The sequence below is a fragment of the Apostichopus japonicus genome, chromosome 19 (assembly GCF_037975245.1).
Source record: "Apostichopus japonicus isolate 1M-3 chromosome 19, ASM3797524v1, whole genome shotgun sequence".
Classification (NCBI taxonomy): domain Eukaryota; kingdom Metazoa; phylum Echinodermata; class Holothuroidea; order Aspidochirotida; family Stichopodidae; genus Apostichopus; species Apostichopus japonicus.
In genome coordinates, this window is record NC_092579.1 from 7,797,958 (window position 1) to 7,817,491 (window position 19,534).

At 38.0% G+C, this 19,534-nt stretch overlaps 1 protein-coding gene across 3 annotated transcripts; it reads left to right on the plus strand.

Moving 5' to 3' along the window:
• The first annotated feature begins 3,292 nt into the window (after positions 1-3,292).
• On the plus strand, positions 3,293-17,913 carry LOC139960134 (sushi domain-containing protein 2-like). Of its 3 annotated transcripts, XM_071958257.1 has the most exons (3): positions 3,293-3,401; positions 4,818-7,438; positions 12,234-17,913. In XM_071958257.1, exon 3 carries the CDS (start codon positions 12,236-12,238, stop codon positions 15,839-15,841), a length of 3,606 nt encoding a protein of 1,201 aa, XP_071814358.1. In that variant the 5' UTR covers positions 3,293-3,401; positions 4,818-7,438; positions 12,234-12,235; the 3' UTR covers positions 15,842-17,913. The 3 variants fall into 3 exon arrangements, with proteins under 3 accessions (XP_071814358.1, XP_071814359.1, XP_071814357.1); XM_071958258.1 differs by lacking the exon at positions 4,818-7,438 and having other exon boundaries at positions 3,330-3,401; XM_071958256.1 differs by lacking the exons at positions 3,293-3,401; positions 4,818-7,438 and adding an exon at positions 9,682-9,980.
• Positions 17,914-19,534: the final 1,621 nt, after the last annotated feature.

Here is a 19,534-nt window from a genome sequence, read left to right on the forward strand (position 1 = left end):
GTAAAGTACTTCAACTTATAGATAGCCATGATGCTGAAAAATAAATTACAAAGGTCACCCAAGATAGAGCTGACGCACGAAAATCAGACTACTTGAGCAACTCTCTCAGTCACCTTACATTGAGGATATAGCCATGCGATCATGACGGTAGTACGTCAGGTGACGTATCACGTGTCCGTTCGAAAGAGTGTAGAACATAACGTCTTCTATTATCCAGTTCAATTTTTTTTGAGCGATTTTTGTTTCAATTCCTCGATACACAGGTTGCCGTACCGAATTATTATGACATAGACGTGTATAAGTTATTCAGCCCTCAGGCTAGATTTAGCTACTGGTTTCTATGTTCTCGAGGTAACACTGTTTGAGTGGAAAATTGTTGTTCTTATGGGAAAATTACTGTTACGTGCGTGAAATACTGGCACTAAGACAGATGGCAAATGAGACAGACGCCAAGGGCCCCCATGTCAGCAAAGTAGGCTACCCTCGAGGTCAAGGTGCCTCCTTGAATGGCCCAGACTGGGCGGGGCTAACGGTGTGTGGGTAAAGGATAATGTGATGGGTAGGGGTATCCACGACATGCTTGTATTTTATTCCACGTAATCTTTTTTATCACCTAGACATGTTGTTCCGAATGTATTTTATTTCTGGCCGTCGCCAACGACAGAGGCGGTTGGAGTTTTATACAACGGAAAGTAAGGACTTTACCTTACAAATAATTCTTCGAGTGCTGAGGGTGGGGAAACATGCAAGGAAGAAAGCCAGTAGCCAACTGTGGCGAATTGAGCGACCCAGGTTTAACAGGAAAATACCACAAACATCTGTACCGTGCTTATACATTTTACTTTGAATTTTTGATCATGCGACGTATTTCACAAAGATTAAGACAATGTGGGGAACAGGTGGTGTGAAGCTTGGAGCTGGTGGTCAAATCTAGTAGATTGCCTATCAGAATCAATTTTACGCCAATTTCATTCAACTTGATCGCCTGCACAAATTAATCTTGTAAAAAGGAAAAAAACAATACTATAAAGCATTCGTGGACGGATCATTTTATTATGTTAACATCTTCCTATTATAGTTTGTTGACACTTTAGTTAAAAACTAGTGAGACTTTTATTCAGGCTTGAAGAGAGGGTGGGGGTAAGGGCTACAGCCCGTGGGACCAGAGAGTCAATTAGGTACAGCGAAAAAACTTGGGTTGAAAAATATTCTATTCTCACGTTCATGGTATCTTTAAACTAAATGACGGCTTCAAAAACTGACCCGTTTAAATATATTTCCTCGGGATCCAACACTGGCTATCGACGCCACTGCATATATCCTTTACATAAAGTAAAGTAACCCGGACCGATTCTCGAACTTCGAACTCCTTCGAGGAAATAACCAAATCGGATTATTATATCAAAGACAAACAGTACCAGTCAACTGCTTTGGACTGTAAGCAAAGACGAATTAAGATAACATCAATAAAAGTCCAAAGAACTCTCTATCAAACCTTAGTTAGGTAGTGAATGATAACGTGATAATGTCATAATGACTATATAGTTACCACAGATTAGGTTGTAGCAGGTACTCCATCGTCATAACATAGTTGTTCTTTTTACCAATCACAGTTTTGTATTTTTTTCTTTTGGCAAGTCTAATCTATTAGTAAAACAAGAACATACATTTCGAATAATACAATTTCCCCCTTCTCATCTCTCATCTGTCTTCTTCTTCCATAGAGGCAATTAAGACCTCAACAGAGCGTCTCCATTCGTCTCGGTCGGCAGCTGTATTTCTGGCCTCATTCCAGGATCTCCAACCAGCCCTCTCTCTCTCTTTGTCCACTGTCCTGCGCCATGTTGTTTTTGGTCGCCCTCTCTTGCTTCTGCCCTCCGGTGCCCATGTCATGCTGATGTTGCTGTCTTTGTTTGGGTTTTGGCGCAATATTTGCCCAATAAATTTCCACTAGTGGCCTAGTCGGCTTGTCCTCTCGGCTTTGGCTCAGATGCGTCATACTTCTCTCTCAACGAGAGCTGCCACTGTGTCCCCAAGATTTAATAAATTTGATCTGTTAAAGGTTCCGTAGCAAGAGTTTTTTTTACAGGGTGGGGTTGCTAGCCCCACGCCAACCCTTCTCGTTTTGTATCCGGGCTTGGGACCGGCATAGCCAGAGTTCTTTCCCCCCTTAAAGAACCGTAAATTCTTTCAAATTCTTCCAAGTGTTTCTCCAAACGAGATGACAGTCGACCAAATTATGTGAATTTCCTACACATACTTCTTAAATAAGCGAACATAAATAAATCAGTACTGAGTGAAATTTGTCGCCCATACACTTGTTCATAACAGTTTTAAATGCCAAATGAAGAGCAATCCTGATTTTTCGCAATTTGTAATTTTTTTCTTCATTGTGATAACTATATATCGAACTAATGCACTACCGTGGGTTTGGCATATTATTGAATCCAGTCGAAAATTTGTCAAAACAATAATAGTTATCATAACAATACTGTGTGATTTCACAATAAGCCAGTTCGGAGATTTCATCTGCTCTTGGGTGTTTCCTGTCTGTGTCTTTTCTGTACAGGTCAATCGGTAACCATTCATTGCAAAGTTATTACCACCGTACAAAACATTCAGTATGATCAGTGAAGGAGTGTCTCTTTTGTGTCTCTTTTGTTTCTATGTGTCATCGTCATCGTCGTCGTCGTCGCCGTCGTCGCCGTCGTCGCGTCGTCGTCGTCGCGTCGTCGCCATCGCCATCGCCATCGCCATCGCCATCGCCATCGTCATCATCATTATCATCATCATCCTCATCATCAAGTCACATTTAAAATTTAACCGCTGTATCGCCTGATTTTGAGCAAATTGTTTTCAATATCTTTTGCCAGCCTATGAATCATATAGAGATTTTTCTTTGAAATGCGATTTGAACACCCTAAGTTTGCAATGCAAATTATCATTAACACGCCTCAACATGCAAATCGTGCTCTACATAAACCGACCAGTTCAAACTGCAAAACATTTCTGCGTCAACAGGTCACTCTAGAGAGTCTAGACACCACCAATTGCATCTCTTCGGTAGATGGCAAACACCTTAACTCATCGTTGGGAAAATCCCAAGTTGCATTCTTTTATCAGAGACAAACAAACCACTCAACTGCCTTTGACTAAATAAAAAATGATACATTCCGACCTAGTTATCAAGTTGACATACCATGGATAAAAAAGTCCAATGAACTCGTTACATATTATACGGTAATTACTAACCATGTAAGGATTTGAACTTTGTATATTAAGGATTGACTTGTAAGGAGATCATATCATACTGATATAATTTGATCACTGAGCAGGTTGTCACAGATACTCCATCGTCATAACACATAAAATTCTACCAGTCAGACTTTTGTAATTTTCAGGTAAGTCTAATCTCAAACTTAGACCATAACACATTCATTTGAAGTTCCCTTTTTTCCCTAATAGCTCTGTACATCATCGTAATATATGAAATATATTCACGTCGATAATATGGGTTTGAGCCAGATACTTTAATTCACTCTCTTCTCCATTCGGTTGTCAAACGTTTATATTTTATAATTAAACGATCACGTCAACAGAGATTAAAAACAAGTTTGTTCTTCTGAAGAATACCATAATCTTTTTTCTGTTAGAATTGTTACTAATCTAAACGGCAAATCAGAGATATCGAAATTTGCCATATAAGTATATTTAAAAAAAGGTTTTGTCGTAAGATTCCTGTATTGAATAATAATCATAATACTAAATTGAGAACTATCAAAACGAAAAACTGATTGATGTTCTCATACTTTATCATAGAAATGGATGCAACCAACAAAAAAGGATGGTAAAAGTAGTCAGCAAGATATGCAAAATCAAATTTAGTTTCATCGCCCATTGAATAGATATTTATTGATTAGTTGTGTGTAAAAACCTGAGACGTATTGCAAGTATGGCTAGGAGATCGTAATTGCTATTCATTGACAAAGGTGATGAACGGCATTTTTTGTTATAATGTAGAACGACGTCCGTAGACAACAGGTGAAATAGATCCTCGACCCTACCTTGCACAATATAATGAAATAATTTCTCATGATTTTATAGTGAAATAAAAATCTCTTAATATCATTGTCAATAGAAACGGATTGGAAAATTGTTTCTGATGAATGAGTTTTCAAATACTGCCGATAATGTATATTTATATATGAAAGTTTTCATTTTTGTAAAGAACACTCACAGTTCATAAATTTTGAAAATTCAAATGCTGAAGGCTGCAAAAAAAGCTGGACATGTGACGTGATTGTCCTCGTGACCGGACCTGGCGCTCGACACCCTTCTCTGTATCTGTCAGGGATTGCGTACACAAACCCGGACTAATCCTCCAACTTGGAACTCTTTGGAGGGATATACCCAAACTGGATTCCTTTTATCAAAAATAAAATAAAAGGGTACATTATTTGCTGAAAACTAGTGTAATGTCTCCGAATTTCCATCTTGCAATATGAGAACAGCTTCCTACATGCATGCATGATTCAGGTATCGATCCAACCTCAAGTATATCAGATTCTGCATGATGCATACACTATAATGATAATATCTATCATAACCATAAGAGCTTTTTGCACATTATCTGGCGAGAATTGGACAAATGTCATTTGGAATTTGGCAAAGGCCAAAGTAACTAATATTTCAATTTATATTAAAGAATACGGGTTCTCTGAATTTTTGTACGGTGTATCACGTGATAAAAAGTACAATGTTTCAGATGCTAATAGCCATAGAATGTTAAGACTTATGTGCTTTCTCTTTATCGATAGGATTGTGAGCAGGCTTGTATTAATCATCTTCATCCTGGTTCACATGGTGGTTCAAGTTGATGGGAGTACAGACACCTGTGCCGTTGTTACCTGAGGACGTAAATTTTGTGATAGCCTATACATGTAATCGATTTTGTGGGAGCAGCCAACTCTTGCTGATCGTTGTTGCATTCACCGATCAACCAACAACAGTCACGATAACTTGCAGCAAACATTCTGGCGTTGATGAGCTGTACCCAACAACATTTGTGCTAGATGTGAGGGACTCTAAGCGAATCAATATTCCAAGATAATTATGCTTGACACAACGTCAAAACATAGTGACAAAGTCATTGAAGTAAATGCAAACAGTGATGTATCTGTCCACGGTTTTAATTACGCACCTTATTCACCCGATGCTTTTTTGGTTACTCCAGTGAATAATATTGGCGTATCGTAGGTAGCAGCGAGCTATGCAAACGACGGCAATGTATGTCGGGGAGACTTTATTCGCTGTCGTCGGGGTAGAGGATGAGACAATCCTTAGAAATATCCTTACAGCAGGAGTTACGATTGACGAAAATTCTTATCTAAGTGGCGATACAATTCCACTGATGATTCACAAACATGAACTAATATAACTAGTGAGCGATTCAATCTTAAAATGTGTGGGTTTAATGAAAAGCGATAAGCCAGTTGTCTTTTTTACTGGTAATTTGTGTGCATCTACGACGGGTTCGTATTGCGATGCTCTTGCAGAACAATTGTTACCGGTAGAAAGCTGGAGTAATACGTACATTTACAGTGCCACAGGATCAGTTGATGACCAATCAGTGTATGTGATTCACAGCTATTACGAGAATTCAGGGGTAACCAAGCAGTTACAGGATCAGTGACACTGCAACTCGGAGAATTTTGGCAAGGTGAGCTTCAAGGAAGTGGGGCAATTGCCTCAAATCAACCGATTTCTGTGATGCAAATTTTATCAACGATAAAAAAATAAAAAATCGGTGGCCCCTCTATCACCTAGGTCTCATCTGAGGAACAATTGAGCTTCTTATTTGGATTTTCTACTCCTCCAAAGTCTGCTGGAGACATGGAAGGAGGGTTCTTTTTGTCTAATTTTCTGAATATTGTGGTAAAATCAAATAAATCGGAGACGATTTTGCTGAACAGTGAACCTATTTTACAAACAGCAGTCACAGCAATCACAGTATACCTGATACATAATATGATGTAAGGTAAAAGTTCTAAAATGAGGTGTCTATTTCGTAGAACAGAGCCCATCTCCTTTTTTTTTGTTATGGTTTATGGGTATGAACATGACGAGAGTTATGGTTAGTCAGCCGGACTCTTTCTCCTAAATGACGGAGACGGGTGTTGGCGGAGAGCAAATTAATGGCACGCTCTCGTGCATTGAACATAGTGTAGTTCACTCTGACAATGCGTTTTGTCGATTCAACGCCATATAATAGAGTGATTGACGTCCCCGGCCATGTTCTTGATGCGTAAACCATTGTCTTCACTACTCCGAGGTTTCAACAACTATAATATGTTACTGTGGACATGTCCATTGGCGGCAAAGAGACTTTCCTTTCAGAGGGAATGTTCATATTCTTCCCCAAGATGTGTTGCAATCAGGTGAAATTGAAGGTAACATAGATTTTACAAAAGGCAACGAAATTATCCCTGAGTGGAATCCAAGCGAACTGTGTGGCATAGGATACATCGATATTTCAATTCAAGTCGCCATTGGATTTATTTGGTACAAGTGATATAAAAATTGCAAGCAGGATCGAAATCCTAGGCAGATTTAATTTCACGTCATCGGATATACCAACGTAAAGTTTGAATCTACTTAGTTCATTTGGTCTATCGTCGGTAATTACATTCCAATCATACGACAAGCTACTAATTAGCGTACATTTGAAATTGATTTACAGCACAATCTGCTCCTTCTGGCTGCAATCTGCTAACGCTGGCGATCTACCGCCATGTCCGTGCACCGATCAGCAGGCAGAAGCTGATGGTAGACTTGAACCTGACGAAAATCCATCTCTTGAATATTATCACCCAGGAGCTTCGTCGTGTTATCGATCAGGATCAGGAGGAAGTGAACAACGGAAGCGGGACGGTTGATAGCTATGCCCTTAGGGACATTGGGGGCATTTACTGTACCGTAAACCATTTTTGGTTCGACGTCCTACCATTTATAGCCTGCTGCAAATTGACAAGTTAGTGTGAAATTTAATATTAATTTCGTCCTTCAGATAATTGTTCGGATTATCAGCCACCACGACCAACTACTGACACAGGACATCCGCATTTCATCAGTCTGGACGGGAAAGAGTTCACCTTTAAATGGTGCCGGTGATTTTGTTTTGGTCAAATCTTCTCTGCATAACTTCACATTCCAAACCAGAATGGAGGTTTTAGCTGGTACTGATGCAAGCGTCTACACATCCTTTGTACTTTCTTCCGACATACCTCATACAATTCAAGTTCAGAGGTCACAGTCAAATGGAACACTCATTCTCTTGAATGGTGAACCAATTGATCTCTATTTCGATGGATATCTGATCCGAAAGCAAGACTTCCGTGGACTAAGGTTAACCGTTAACCCTGACGTGTCTGAAATCACGGTACGCCTACATATTAGAGCAGAATATTTAATTAGGATCACAAGAGAAATGATTTGCTTCTATGTTACAATTGTCGGATGCGTTGAAGGGAGGGACTACTGGGCAATGTTAGTTATATCCGCGATGATGACTTTACTTTATCAAACGGGTCTTTACTGTTAGCTAACTCACTATTTAATGACCCTCTTCAAGAAACTAGAAATTACGGAACAGTTAATGAGAATTTAGTCAAAATTGTCAGTTGTGGTCAACCAGGTAAAATTGAAAATGGGACAATGAGTTTTCACAATTCAAGAGTAATTCGTCTTTTTTATGTCTGCCTTAACTTTGCTACTAAAAAGGGAAATATCCGAAAACATGCACTGGACCCCAGACTATGGACATGTGCTTTTGTGCTGCAAAATCGCTACGAAATTTAAAATATATATCTGGAAAACTGTAGCTTTAACCCACCAAAGCTCTAATGATACATTTCTGAGATATGTCCAGACTATATTTTTTTCTTGTGACATTTTGGTTCTTACTGACCACAAGACAAGCATTGGTTGAAAATGCTTTAATCAGCAACAGCCAAAGCCAATCTCACTCCTGCACGATAACTGATGTATTTATGTAGGCACCGCATTAAATAGCTGGGAATATTTATTCGTTACCAAACTTTCACTTTTTTTCGGTTGATAATGTCACATTTCAAACGCTTTTTATGTGAGTTGTTGGTATCCTTCTGCGATTCAAATAACGTCAAATGAGATTTATATCCCTGCTATACCCCTATTATTCAACATAGTTAGTAAGTTCTACAGTGAGTTGTAGGACGAAAAAACTAACTGAACGAATACAATGTCTCTTCTCTTAGTTTAAATAGGCTTTTTAATTTTGTAGCAATACATTATAATCATTATTCATTCCATATCTCTTTAATTAATCAGTGAATGGTCTGATTGCCTTTCTCAAGAATTAACCGTTTTTCGTTGAACCTATACCTTACATTACGTTTATAAGTGTAATGTATGTAACAATTATCTTTAAAAGCACTCAAAGTATGGTAGGCTCGTTTTCTGAAAACGTTGATGGATTGGTATCCCTTCCAATAGCATACATTTCCTTAAGATTTGTGCGATGCTTCCCTTAACATTATAACCCGTGTGTGGTATGCCTTATCTTGCAAGATGGTCGGACATTGTTATCCAAAACTTTTCAAACACAATGTGCATTTATGCATAGATAGACGGAATATTTAAATATTACTGAAGAATATACGCTCGTCCAGATGTTTCCACGAAGACAATATTTCTACATGTTTAATGCAGTAGCGCCACTATATATCACAGTGCAAGTGTTTGTTTCTTTGTAGTTTTTACATAATCGCTGCCTCGATAAGAAGCAGCTGTGTGTTCAATAGCATGTATATGTTACCATGACTGTTGAATTGCAATTACCCAACAGTTACCCAACTCAACACGACTACGGATATGAAAGTTGAAGCTGGTCTATAGGAGAACATATTGAAACTTTGCGATGCCTTGCAATAGCTTACCATAGGCCATGTTAAGTTTGATGTTTACTTCTTATTAAAAAAAAATAAAGTTAATTTGTTCGAAATGTTCCTAACACAGTTTTAGTTAACACGATCCAGAAAATACCAATTCGCAGCCTTAAACTTTTAATAGATTTAAGGAAATAAAGTACTATTTTGCCAGAGGCGTTCCATAAAGGTTCATACCAGCTCAAGCGTAAATCTCATGCACACTTTAAACAAATGCTATCAAAAAACAAACAAGCAAAAACTACATGTCAGCTATATAGTCCACATGGAAGATCGGTTACGTGAGGGGTAAGGCATTTGCCACGACATTGTATATTTGCATGACAGTGACGAGTTGTAAGGGGTGGAGGAGGTTAGTGACGGTAGCGCAATTGGAAGAAAATCTACAGCATACATTTCTATTCACGTAATCTCCTCATGATATGATGTTGAGTTGGAGTGGTGGGGGGGGGGGGGGGGAGGACCCTTGAAATCAATTGCTTTCCCTGAGAATAAAGCAAAATAAGTTCAGTCTTTACGTATAAACTTTAAATTGAATTAATTCATGTTTGGTTAACTTCAAAATCTACTCCGGAATAAAAACAAAATTTGATAAACGGAGACGTTTATACAGATCAATTTGTTTGTACATATTTATGCCGCATTTGAATCCGTGGTTAACTAATCACGAGACTTACATCCCTTTGATACACTACAGACACACAGACTAAACTTTGGATTGCGAATGCCCAAGTTGGATTCTGTAACAGAGATACAAACAAGCTCTTAACAACTGTAAGGTATACGACGACAGGCACATTATTGACTTAGCATCGCTAATACTTAAATTAGCCATTTACGTAGAACTACCATACACTTCAACTGTGTATAGGGAGTGGACGATAAGAAGATCAGATTAGACTGAATTTATTCTAGCAAAGAGCAGTTTGTCACAGGTACTCTATCGTCATAACACAAAATATCCTAACAGACTGAGTCAGACGTTACAGCTTTCAGGTAAGAAAAATGTCTACATAAAACAAGCACAAAATCAGTTTGACTTATATTTGTATTTATTCTTACATTTCTTCCAATTATTCTAAATTAAATATTTTCGTTAAAAATAGGATGTTTAACGAACGATTCCAGGTCAATTGTTTGCCCGTCTCCATTCGGTTGTCTCTTTTCAAAGTTTTATATAGGATAGAACATTCTGCACATTTGGCATAGCGGTATCACACTTCGTTTTCTTTCCTAGTTGTTTACATATTTTAGCATTGAATTTCATGAATATACAATCATCTATCACGCTATCGAAGTTGTAAAACTTTTAGTTCTAAAGAAGTTTGCGTTCTTTCCTTATGTTTCGGTTAATTTTGTTATGTTAAATATTTCCCAGTTGGATAAATTTCGTATAGTATGTTTTTCAAATTCATTTGTTCGAACTAAGTGAATAAATTGATCGAATCGACTAAAGTTCAGACGGCTTGCAGTAGGTTGTCAATTTCTGGTAATTTTAGCAAACCTTGCCCAGCAGCTTTTCTCGAGTACGAGATGAGAGTTGACCAAACTAAGATAGCCTTTTAGATGTATTACCCTAATAAACGAGGGTTAACAAACCAGTACTCAGAGTTATGACATTCAACTCTAAAATAATATTCAAGTATTAATCTCATAGAAAATGTAAAAGCAGGACGTTTAAAAATTATCAAATAATCTTTCATTAGTTGAAACAAATGATTACTGAAGGTAATGAACCGCTTGATATTTTAGTATTAGATCCATTCGAAACTTAATCAATACAAGAAAAGTAATAATAGGTTAATACTAATAAAAAGTATCCAAACGAAAACTTATTTAATTAAATTTTCATATTTTATCATCAAAATGTAAACTCCTTAACGTATGTAAAGAATTCCAAATACTAACAGTGATAAAGTAGCTCAAACACTTCGCTCTTTTACCGTTTGTGTAAAGCACGTCGTCGTCTGTAACATCATTAGTATTTCTCCTGGCTCGGCATCGTAAGTGCTATTTATAGAAAGTTACAATCAAATTTATGGAATTTGTTTGTATAATATTTAAAACGGCGTTCGTTGGCTACTCCATAATATTGCAATATTTGGTGGTTCTATGCTAATAATAGATGTGAATGATTTCGTTCCATTTTTTTTTTGTAACTGCGACAAGTAGGTTCATAATATGAGATTTTTTTTTCAATAAAGTACAAAGCACACCAATTCTCGGTTCAAATTGTAGCAATCTTTGCAACAGCCGAACATTAGATAACCAGATAAAAATAGAGATTAAAGAAAGTATTTTGCTATATTATAATATTTGATAAATTTGAGGTAAAGTATAAATATATGTTCTTTCTATCTTCCGAAATGAGAACAGTACACTATGAATTAGATTTTGACTCAACTTTAATAATCATACTAAGACATTAGAATGCCTACGCAATGATAAAAATTCTAAACAGTGTCATTTGATGTATTTCTATTATAAAAATGTTGCAGAATGTGCTATTCATTTAAGAGACAGCCGAACATTATGTTGTTATTTTGGTGGGGCTATCCGAAACATTAAACTAGTGGACAATCAAAGGAGTAGCAGATTTTATCGCAAAATGTGGGCATGTGACCGCTGTGAAGTCATCACTATGGTAGCATAAAACATTGAACTCACGTACCTCATGACAAAACCAAAAAAGAAACGTTTCGTCACCTGACCAAAAATATAAATAAACTTCTACCACTTATTGACCATGATTGACCTCCTGTTACCCGTAAATATTACACACCATGTTTTCATATAACACACCATGTATTTCATTTTAAACACCATGTATTTCTGTAACAACTGTTGCAATGACAACCAAAATAGCTCTAAAAGGCTGCAACAGTCAACTGACCTGTATATTACAAGTATAGGGAGGAACTGCTGTTCCTCATATCAACTTTTCCTCTGAAGTAGAATGAAACATATCATACCGTACTCTTCATTCATCTTTAACATGGAAAACTGCCACTCTATTGAAAAAGGTTAACCATCCACTAAATTGTGACATGATTATAACAGATATTTGCAACATTAAAGGAACTGGGCAGTGAACATTGCAATAAAGCTACATTTGTTATTCAAGTGGCTTAGATTATATCCCTCTATATACTTTGGAAGCAATTGATAAAAAGAGTTAACAAAAAATACCATAATGTCAATACACGTATACACAGAACTAGATTTTGTGTTTCCTTTATATCCCAATAGGAATGGCGAGCAGGCAGGTCTTCATCGTCGTCATCCTAGTCATCCTGGTGTTTCAAGTTGACGGGAGTGCAGACACTTGTGCTGGTATCACCAGAGGACGCCATTTTGTGGTAGCATTTACAGGCAACTATGATAATAACCCCACGACGACTGAACTCTCTCTGATCGTTGTTGCATTCAGCGATCAACCAACATCAGTCACGATAAGCAGCAAGTATTCTGGCATTGATGGGCCGTACCTAACAACTTTTGTGCTCGATGCGAGAAACTCGAAGCGAGTCACTATTCCGACCGAATTAATACTTGATACGACCTCAGAACATAGTGACAAAGTCATTGAAGTGATTGCAAACAGCGATGTATCTGTTTACGGTCTTAATTACGCACCTTATACGACCGATGCTTTCTTGGCTATTCCAGTGAACAATCTTGGAGTATCCAATGTAGCAATGAGCTATGATAGTAACGATTTCCGGCCCAGTCTCTTTGCCATTGTAGGCGTGGAGGATGAAACTGCCGTAAGGATCGTCCTAACCGCAGGAGTCACTATCGATGGCACCTCTTACTCGAGTGGCGATACGATGCAACTGACGATCCACGAACATGAAGTAATACAACTAGTGAGCGATTCCGACGCCGAATATATTGGGGGCAGTGTAGTTGAAAGCGATAAGCCAGTTGCACTCTTTACGGGTCACTTATGTGCATCTACGCCAGGATCAGCTTGCGATACGCTTTCGGAACAAGCGGTACCGGTGGAAAGCTGGAGTAGTACCTATATTTATACGGCCACCGGAACATTTCTTGACCGATCAGTGTATGTAATTCACACCTATTACGAGAATTCAGAGATAACCATTCCAGGTATCGAACCGGTGACATTGCAAGTCGGAGAATTTTGGCAAGGCGAGCTTCAAGGAAGTGGGGTCATCACCTCAAATCAACCAATTTCCGTCTTGCAGCTTTTAAGAACAATAAATCAATATACCGTTGACCCATCTATCATTCAAGTTCCCTCTGAAGAACAATTCAGCTACATCTTTGGATTTTCTACTCCTCCAAAATCTGGTAGAGACAGTGAAGGATTCTTTAATTATCTCAATATTATAGTCAAATCAAATGAGTCGGATACCATTCTTGTGAACGGTGAACCTATTTTACAAGATAGCAGTCACAGCCATCATAGCATAGCCGGTACACCATATGATGTATATACGGTAAAAGTTCCAAAAGGAGAAGGGGTCTTCTACGTAGAACAGAGCTCATTCGTCGATGCTTCCCCATTTTCTGTTATTGTTTATGGATTTGAAAGTTCCGAGAGTTATGGTTATTCAGCTGGACTCTTACTTCAAAGTGACGAACGTCTTCTTAACATTGAACCCTTCTTTGTGCGGGAAATTGGCGGAGAACAACTCACTGTCACCCTCCCGTGTCTTGAAAACATTGAAGGGCATACTGAAAATGTGTTTTGTCGATTTAATGAAGATAACAGAGTAATTGACGTCCCCGGACATGTTCTTGATGTCTACACCATTATTTGCACTACTCCGAGGTTTCAACAACTATCGTATGTAACTGTGGACGTAACCGTTAACGACAAAGAATCTTTTCCTTTCAGAGGGAATGTTTACATTCTTCCCCAAGATGTTCTTCCTGCTACACTCAATGTGTTGCAATCAGATGAAATTGAAGGTAACATTGATTTTACAGTAGAAAAAGAAATTATCCTTAAGTGGGATCCAACCAAACTGTTTGCAGTGGAATACATCGATATTTCAATTCAAGTCGCCATTGAAGGAATCGGTCAAGACCAAGGACTTATTTGGTCAAATGATATCAAAATTGCAAGCAGTGTTGAGAACTTAGGTACATTTAGTTTCATACCATCGGATGTACCAACGGAAAGTTTGAATGCACTTAGTTCGTTTGGTTTATCGTCGGCAGTGATTACCTTGCAAGCAAATGACAAGCGCCTATTTCACGTTCTATCTAGCGTACATTTGAAATTGATTGACAGCACAATCTGTTCCTCCTGGCTGCAATCTGCTAACGTTGGCGATCTACCGCCATGTCCGTGCACCGATCAGCAGGCAGAAGCTGATGGAAGCTTTGAACCTGACGAAAATCCATCTCTTGAATATTATCACCCGGGAGCTTCGTCATGTTATCGATCAGGATTAGGAGGAAGTGGACAACAGTGCTGTTATGGATCCGATGGTAATATACTCGTTGGACCTCCCGGAGGCGGGACGGCTGATGCCTATGCTCCTGGGGGTATTGGGGGCACCTTAAAACATTTTTGGTTCGATGTCCTTCCATTTATAGCCTGCTGCAAGTTGACAAGTCAATGTGAAACTTACTATGAATTTCGTCCATCAGATGACTGTTCAGATTATCAGCCACCACGACCAACTATTGGCACAGGAGATCCTCATTTCATCAGTCTGGACGGGAGAGAGTTCACCTTTAATGGTGCCGGTGAATTTGTTTTGGTCAAATCTTCTCTGCATAACTTCACATTCCAAACCAGAATGGAGGTTTTAGCTGGTACTGATGCAAGCGTCTACACATCCTTTGTACTTTCTTCCGACATATCTGATACAATTCAAGTTCAAAGGTCACCTTTAAATGGAACACTCATTCTCTTGAACGGTGAACCAATTGATCTCTATTTCGATGGATATCTGATCCGAAAGCAAGACTTCCGTGGACTGAGGTTAACAGTTAACCCTGATGTGTCTGAAATCACGGTACGCCTACATATTGGAGCAACAGCATTAATAAGGATCACAACAGAAATGATGTCTTTCAGCTTACAATTACCGGATGCGTTAAAGGGAAAGACGGAGGGACTATTGGGCAATTTTAATGACAACGCCGATGATGATTTTATTTTACGAAATGGGTCTTCTTTGCTACATAATTCAACATTGGAAGCAATCCATTTTGACTTTGGACTTGGATGGATCCTTGAAACAAATACTTCCAAATTCACTTATTTACCACCATCTGACTTTTCGACATTTTTCCACCCAGACTTTATTCCTAATTTAGTGTACCCGGATGTTAATTCCGTCAGCGAGGAAGTCAAGCTCATTTGTGGCGACTCTATAACGTGCTTATATGATGCCGTCACAACAAACAGCACGACTTTTGCTAATGACTCTCTTCAAGACATTAAAACGTACGAAACAGTTAATGAGAATTTAGTCAAAATTGTCAGCTGTGGTCAACCAGGTAAAATTGAAAATGGGACAATTAATGGTAGTGTTTTTCTAGTGGGCTACACTGTAGTTGCCTCCTGCAATGAAGGTTTCTATCTGGACGGTAATAGTGAGTTACTTTGTTATTCAAATGGCACATGGTCGGGAAACTTACCAATTTGTATAGAAATTCCGATTGCAAACAACACACCGCCGTCGGTTTTGGGTAGCCTTATTATAATTGTAATTACATCAGTCATTGGTAGTTTAGTGTTAATTGCCATTATTGTGGTTATTATAAAGAAGTTCTGCTTATATTCAAGTAAGATAAGAAAAGGTCATGGCCCAACTAATGAGAACATTCCGTCTGAAAACAAGGCATTCGAACATGACGAGTATCAATGATAGCTACACAAGATTGAAGAGAAATTGTATTTTATTTAACAACCAAAGAAGAGTGATATATAACCAGAAAAATATTGTAACATCCCCATCACCTGTTCTTTCCCCTTGCGTTTACAATCCCACTTTAGTTTCATTTAAGGACAATAATTACAGCTAGTTTCATCTCCTGATTGTGTTCACGAATATCAACTAGAAAATATGTTGGAGAGTGCATAGGATAAGGGATAAACGGCAAGTCAATAATTTGGAACAAAATGAATTTGAAGGTGAAGGAGATATATTCCATACCTTCCAAATTTTCATAAATCCAAAGTAACTCGTTTTTTTTACGTTTGCCTCAAATTAGCTACTAGAAAAAGGGAACTATCCGTAAACCTGTAATGGACCCAATTATGGAGTTCCAGGGCGTATCACACTTCGTTTTATTTCCTCGTTGTTTACTTTTAGCATTATATTTTATGATAATATCGATCACGCTATCGCAGTTTGAAACTTGTTAGTTATGTTGTTTTCTTATATTTTCGGTAAATTATGTTGTTAAATTTTCCAGTGGGGTCTATTTCTTATCGTATCTTCTGCAATCCTTCTGTGGAACGAAATTACTAAATTGATCGAATCGACTAAAGTTCAAACGGCTTGCGGTAGGTGGTCAATTTCTGGTTATTTTAGCAAACCTTGCCCATCCGATTTTCTCGAGAATGAGATGAAAGTCGACCAAACTAACATAGCCTTTTAGATGTATTGCCCTACTAAACGAGGTTAAACAAACCAGTACTGAAAGTTATGATATTCAATTCTAAAAAATATATATATTCAAGTATTAAATCTCATAAAAATGAAAAAAAAACGGAAAGTTAAAAACTGTATCGAATATTCTTCCATTGTTTTAAACACAAATGATTACTGAAGGAAATACAATTTTAGTATTAGATCCAGTCGCCTGTTTTTGGTACTGGAAAATAACATTTTTTCCATTGGTGTAATTAAAAGTGTCTTTTTGGTTTCTAGAAAGTGCCATGCATGTCGTTGAACAAAATTACATTAAAGATACTGGCATTTCTGTTACGAAATCAACAGAGGGTCCTTTTTGAGCAGAAATTGGGAAGAAATTTTGTAGGTTCCCGTCAAATCACAGATGTATATGTCCAACTGTCCCTCGAAGTGTATCTCCCTGCCCCAATATTGAACCATCTTCCACCGCCATTAGTAATAGTTTCAAAACGAGAGATGTTTACATTTACGTCTTGTTTGCTTGTTCGCAGTCATCTGGTCATTATGTATTCTAGTCCGTATAAGTAAAATACGATATAGGTATTTGAAACGAAGGCAGCGGCACTCTCTACCGCCTGTGTACACAATAGAATGTGGTATTACATCCAACCATCTAGCACACCCGGGTTTGTATTAGGCAAGCGAATAAGCCATAACATTTTATGTCAAGGCTACTAAACCCTGATGATTGTAAGTAGTTTGTCGTTAAATGTATTTCTTTGTGTGGTTTTGAATTCCTTCTTGTATGTTTCCAGAGAACTTACATATGGTTAGCTCCATGGCACTAAATGCATGAGAATACTGACAAATATCATCAAGCGATTACATTTTGAAGGTATAGTCCGTCTGTATTTTTATTATCAGAACACTTTCATAGAAGGTTGCAAAATATAACAACCGTCCGAAAATAGAGAAAGGATAAGGTATGCTGACTTCTTAGTCACGCTCAGTCACAGAAGACGAGAAGGGAATTATAGGAAGGGGAGGGGGAGGAGGGAGGGACGAAATGAGGGAGAGGGGCCGGGTGGGTTTTTGGTGGTGATTACTTCCCGTGCTAATCACAAGAATGATAGTACTGGAAATGGCTAAACAGCTGAACTGAACACATTTACATTTAAAATATGACAGAATATACGCAATTGTGTTACGAATAACCCTTCCCACAAAAGTCAGTTTGCTTGTCTTTGTATAAGCCTATTAATATATGGAAAAAATAAATTTCTTTATTCTTGTCTATGTAACGTTGCAACGTACTGGGTGGTACGACAAGAAATAAACTAATATTCTTGGACTTAATTGGACTTTGGTCTTGTAGTATTCTTTGAGTAGGCTTAGTGTGACGTGAACGATTATGGTTGACGGAACAGGTGTGGATATTTATCGATATCGTTTACTACACGTTCGTTCAATAAAGAATTACCAGGAAAGATTACAAGGCAAATGAAACTGTTTAACATTCACTGTTTACGTACACCTGAGGACCAAACTTGTCTACATCACTTTAATAAGTATTAGCTATCATGAAAATAGCTTCAACTCCCATCAAAATCCATCAAAAATTCACCATTTTACAAGTCATTTCTTACTTCTAGTTTTATATAAGAAGGAACATTGAGCTAATTATGTACATTGACGATGTACCTAATTTTCTGTTATGTTATTCCTTGTGTTTACAACCTTCGTTCCAAGGTCACTGAATACATGCAGGTTTGTGGCTTAAGGCGTTTTAAAATTTTTTTTTTTATTGTCTTCTTTGAAAAGAGGAGCGACACATGATTCAAATTATATATGTGGGCGTGTTATTAGGGCTTTAACTTATTGAGGGCTAAAATAAGACATTTTGATGAGCACTCTACGTCATAGTTTGGACATATTTAATGAGTTTCCCAGATTTATCAAAACTTCAAATGTGTATATCTTGGAAACGAAAAAGAGCTTTTCGAAACATTTCAACAGATTTTAAATGTGATTATGACACACACAACACATGTATCGAACATGGGGCAAATTGGCTAGGTGTCAGTAGTACATTAAATACCACCACCATTGTATAACTGCATGGGAAAAGTATTCTCCTTGATACACTGTACACTCTATAACTATCATAATCTTATCGATTGACGAACATCATTGTCTTTGTACCACTGGCGTTACAAGCGACCGAAAGCTTGTAGGGAAATCCTCCAGAAGAATCCCATTGTGCAGTTATTAGGTCCCTGTAATCTATATTCTGCGCTGAATACCTCAAACCCCTCAGTTGCAATCCATGGTACGTGCAGCTTGTTGAACCCAGTTGGACCGTTTTTTGAACCCAATTTTTTACATACTGAAGGTTGTTACAAGTTGGATGATCATTTTTTTATTGCAAATTCTGCCCCTCACCAGTGCCAACGAGTAGGAGGTCAGGCGGGGATACAGCTCCTGTGGACGGGCAAAGTTGGGTTACAGAATATATTATCAAACACCCAGGAACGTACAATGAATATATGATGAGTTTAAAAAATAAGGGGGACCAAGTGACATAATTGTCCGAGTATAATCATGTAAGTACCTACAAAGTGATGGCGCCTGTGAGCGCCGCGAGAGGCTCAGAATAAGTTGGCTACGCAGCTAGCCTCTGAAACTGCAAATGTACAGACTCTGAGACTATATGAAACTTTAACTTTCAACGTCCAGTCATATAGGTATCGTTCACTTGGCCAGCAATGCCAATGTTGTAACGCGCACGCGCATTACAATAAATATAACAATGTTACGTCAAGAGAAATATCACGAGTCGTTTCGATAGGAAACATAGGCCTATGTACTGCTAATGATCGATCTATATACAAACTCTGCACTGCAGTCTATATGTACAGTACACATATTCTACTCATGGCAGATTTAGCCAATGATGCCCAGAAGCAGAAGGTTGTAGCTAAC

What these genes read in the sequence shown, in the direction of transcription:
- LOC139960134 (XM_071958257.1), top strand. Translation starts at nt 12,236, where the DNA reads ATGGCGAGCAGGCAGGTCTTCATCGTCGTCATCCTAGTCATCCTGGTG.